The sequence below is a fragment of the Odontomachus brunneus genome, unplaced genomic scaffold, assembly GCF_010583005.1.
Source record: "Odontomachus brunneus isolate Ranch 3 - 2012 unplaced genomic scaffold, Obru_v1 Obru_scaffold_255, whole genome shotgun sequence".
In the NCBI taxonomy this organism is placed as follows: domain Eukaryota; kingdom Metazoa; phylum Arthropoda; class Insecta; order Hymenoptera; family Formicidae; genus Odontomachus; species Odontomachus brunneus.
The window spans coordinates 167,581-172,040 of NW_022639705.1; the positions used below are offsets into that span (position 1 = coordinate 167,581).

At 38.2% G+C, this 4,460-nt stretch overlaps 1 protein-coding gene across 1 annotated transcript; it reads right to left on the reverse strand.

Moving 5' to 3' along the window:
- Positions 1–808: 808 nt before the first annotated feature.
- Positions 809–1,432, reverse strand: LOC116852762. Its single transcript, XM_032833403.1, has 2 exons — positions 1,268–1,432; positions 809–1,189 (listed from the first exon to the last, which is right to left on the reverse strand). The coding sequence occupies exons 1-2, from the start codon at positions 1,426–1,428 to the stop codon at positions 940–942; spliced, it is 411 nt and encodes a 136-aa protein (XP_032689294.1). The 5' UTR covers positions 1,429–1,432; the 3' UTR covers positions 809–939.
- Positions 1,433–4,460: the final 3,028 nt, after the last annotated feature.

The following is a 4,460-nucleotide window of genomic DNA, read 5'->3' on the forward strand; positions in this document are numbered from 1 at the left end:
AGGGGGACTTACCGACGTACCGACATTTTTTTTTACCGACATATTACCGGTATTTTTACCAACATATTTATTTTTTTACCGACATATAATTACCGACATAAATGGTAATTTTTATCGACCCTGCGATCTGTTTTTACCGACATATCTTTCCACATATTCTTTAACATAATTTATAGTATATCGATATAATTGACCGTTTTATCAATACTCCCCTCTCCGCTTTTCAACGCGTTCGCGGCCTTTCCCCTCCTTTTTCGCAGCGGTTCGCGAGCGGGCCGCGCCACCTATCCCCCTCCCCGGCCACCCGTCCGCGGGCCGTCTTCTAGAATATTCTCGAATATTCCAGAAAGTTCGACACCTTTTGAGAACATTCGGTCCCGAAAAGAATTTTATCTAATGTATGCCTACATATATACTTTGATGGGAAGTAAAAGAGACATCCTTTTAGTTTTTATTTTCAACAGCCCCCGAAAAAAAGAATTTTAACTAACCCTAATGTATGAGATTATCGCATACCTACGTAGATATTTCTTTTTTCAAAGGTAGGAATGGAAGTAAAAGAGACATACTTTTTTAATAAAATAATATATTTTTCAGAGTGTTATTTCACTTATTCATAGCATCACACATAATATTTTTCAAGGTGCACGCTAGCAACTTGTAATCAACAAGCGACTCACAGTCATAGTCGTTGCTTTCATATATCGCTTTTGTCGCATGATATATTTCAGTAATGTCCTTCTCTCGAAGAACATTTACAAAACTTCGGAATTTTACACTAACGAGATGCGTATTTTCAGACAACCTTACATACATATGATCGATGCAATTTTCATAAGTAAATAATGTGTTCATAGTAGCAGGTTTCAAATATAAAGACTTATTAGATAATGTAAGTTTTATAATTTTGGAATCGCGCATCTTACAAAATTCCACTACCTAATCTTGAATCGACAGCGGAGATGGTTTGCCAGTATGTGGAAGCCGTTGGATGTTGATACGTCTTCCCATCAGCTTTCTCCAAGTTTCTGTAGGTAATATTAATTGATTACCGCAATTGTCACCGAGGATTATTTCCACGGTAGGCACAGGTCCTACGCTGATCCCAATCTCCAAATATTTGTACGACGTTGCAGTCAGAGCATATCTGCGTCCCAGGATACGAGCAGTATGACGTGGTTGCGAAGTGCTATAAAAAAATATAACAAAAATTAAATGTATGAAAAATAATTTAAACGTGCATAAAAAAAATTTGCATGATATTTACTTTTCACATCTTTTCTTGCACGGTGGGATGTCATCATGTTGAACGGGCAAGTAATAATTTGCGTGTTTAGCGTTCACTTCAGCACTGTACATTTTGATTTTTTTACTGTATCCGGGAACTACCACTGAACCTCGTCTATATAGAACGATTGACGAAACCATAGTCTAAATATTACTAATATAGACAAGTCCCCACCAACATTTTTTATCCCCTCTCTTATTCGTCTTCAGAATTATTAACACATGTATTGATACATTTTCCAAAACAAGATAATAAATCCATGACACAGCGTCGTAGTCAATCAATTAAGCAATCATTCGTCGATGAAGCAATGTCAGCCATGATGCATTACAGCGCAAGAGAAAATGATGTGTAGTATTTATTACTGGTGTTTTTTACCAACATATTATTACCGGCATATTTATAATTTTTAACTGATATTATCGACCTTCCGTTTTTGTCCCGTCTAGAATATTCTAGAATATTCGAGACCTTTTGAAGAGAACATTCGGTCCCGAAAAAAATTTTATCTAATGTATGCCTACATAAATACTTTGATAGGAAGTAAAAAGAGACATCCTTTTAATTTTTATCTTCAACAGCCCCCGAAAAAAGAATTTTATCTAACACCGATATATAATAATTGTAATCAGGATTATTTCCACGGTAGGCACAGGTCCTACGCTGATCCCAATCTCCAAATATTTGTACGACGTTGCAGTCAGAGCATATCTGCGTCCCAGGATAGAGCAGTATGACACCGTATACACGACACATGTATTTATACATGTTGTCGAGCGCCGTCTAATCTGGCTGCTGATAACGAATTCTTTACAGTTGTAATAGGCAAAAGAATATACACATTCTTTAGATAGGGCGTAACACAAGGATTTTAGTTTGAGTTTCTTTGGCAACTTTAGGGAAAACTTTGGGGCGCGCATATAGGAAATAGAACATATAAAATCAGGAAAATTTTCAGCGCGCGTTTAGTCCAAGCCTCAGACAATGATAAATATTGAATGCGAGCAACAAGTTCTTGCTGAAGACTATACCAATGATAGGAAGAAAATAAAAGTTTTTTAAGTGTACCAGGTCTGTATGCGTAATAGAAAAGCATATATAATATAGTTAAAAATAGGTGATAATCTTTCAGTCGAAGAAATATTCGACGTATTAGACGATGAAGAAATGAGTGATATGGATGTGCAACCTATAAATGGCAACAACGACGACGACGAAGAATTTCCCGAAGTGATGGAAGTGGGCAACAATTTCGAAAGAATACTCGATGAAGAGTCATCTGATGAAGAACATATACTCGCAGGCGACAGTGATTATCATAGTGACTGTAATGATCAATTTATGGAAAAAACTGATAAATTAATATATAATTCGAAAATCAATGCGCTGAATGGACGTACAAAAATGTGCTGTAAATATTTTTATTATTCTGCAGGAGGTAGTTTAGCATTATGTACTTCATGTATATTGCGAGTGACAGATTTATTCACACATATGTATGCAGTTCTAATTGAGATATATGATGCGATAGACGGAAGATTTTGTTCAGATTGCAAAGGACCGCTGTTTCAAATACTTCCATGTAATTTGTGTCCTTTATGCACCTAAGGACGTTATAAAGAAGAATGGGTACTAGAAGAAAGTGACTATAAAAAAATCATATATATCAACTATAAAAAAATCAAACAATCAATTTGTGAAAGTGCGTTTTGTGAAAAAAATGGAAGAACTCGCGCGAGTTGAACGTGAACTGCAGGAGCAGTCCGCTCGATTGAGTTCGCGAGAAGAATATATTGCATGGGTGCAAAAGTGCGACGAGTGCATCGAATCGTTGCAAGGACATAGTCGAGCGAAACGACCGAGATTATCGATCGGTGTTTGACAATCGTTGGTTGCTCGAATTGCGCGACTGGAGGGACCAAAACATTCGTTGCGTTTTGTGCATACTGGTGCCAGACATTCAGGACTCTTATGGCGTGAAATAGACACTGCTTTCGATAGCCGCGTATTAACCGGTGCAGTTTTAAATATAAATTATATCGAACCTCTTCGATTTTTCCAGAGTGCGAGGAACATAGTGCTCGGATATGTGCAAAATGTTATGGAGAAACACGTGAATCTCAAAGTGGACACTGTGTTTAACGGTGAGTTCGTCGCGAGTGAAAAACGTGCGAACAAAAATATTATGACGAAAAACTTTGAACTCTTTTTCGCATCCGATCTCGAAGAGTGATACGAGCGACGTGTTATCGAGCCCACCTTGGCATCGCTGGAAGAATTCCAGGAACGCGATAGCGGATGGGCATTGTCGAAAATACTCTATCTTACGGTCAGTGTGAACAAATATAATCCGTTGCATGCGGGGTGTCACATTGAATTACCGCGTGAAATACAGCTGAAGCGAGCTGTAATTAATGTGAAATCTGCGGATAATGTATGTTTCGCGTGGGCGGTGGTCGCTGCTCTCCACCCAACTGAAAGAAATGCAGATCGAGAATCTTCGTACCCATATTATACGTCGATATTAAATTTACAGAATATTAAGTTTCCGATGTCTGTAAATCAAATAACAAAATTTGAACAACAAAACAATATATCTATCAACGTATACTGTTTCGAAAAGAAAACGGAAAAGGAAACGACACATGTGATCTTCCCGATACGCCTCACTAGCTGCAAGATGGACAAACACATCAACTTGCTGCACATTTTGGATTCTCGAGACCACCACACGGGACATTTTGCTTGCATCAAGAACTTATCCCGGCTCGTGAGCTTGCAGTTAAGCAAGTATAAAGTCAGAAAATACATTTGCGATCGGTAAGTACATTTCATAAATTCAATGTATCGGAAGTATGAGACGATAGTAAATTGCAATGTTTTATAGATGCCTGCACTATTTCCACTCCAACGAGAAGCTAGAGAGTCACACCACAGTCTGCCAAAAATTAAACGACTGCACCATCCTGCTAGGATAGCAAGCGAGGATAACAAGTGGCTAAGCTTTCGCAATTACAGCAGGAAGGAGCGAGTTCCATTTGTGGTGTTTGCCGACCTTGAGTGCATCTTACAGAAGACGGTAAATGAGAAGGAAGAGGAGGGATGTACATCGCACGCGTATCAGCATCACAAAGGGATTTAGCATAGCATATTGCGTTGCTCATACAATAAA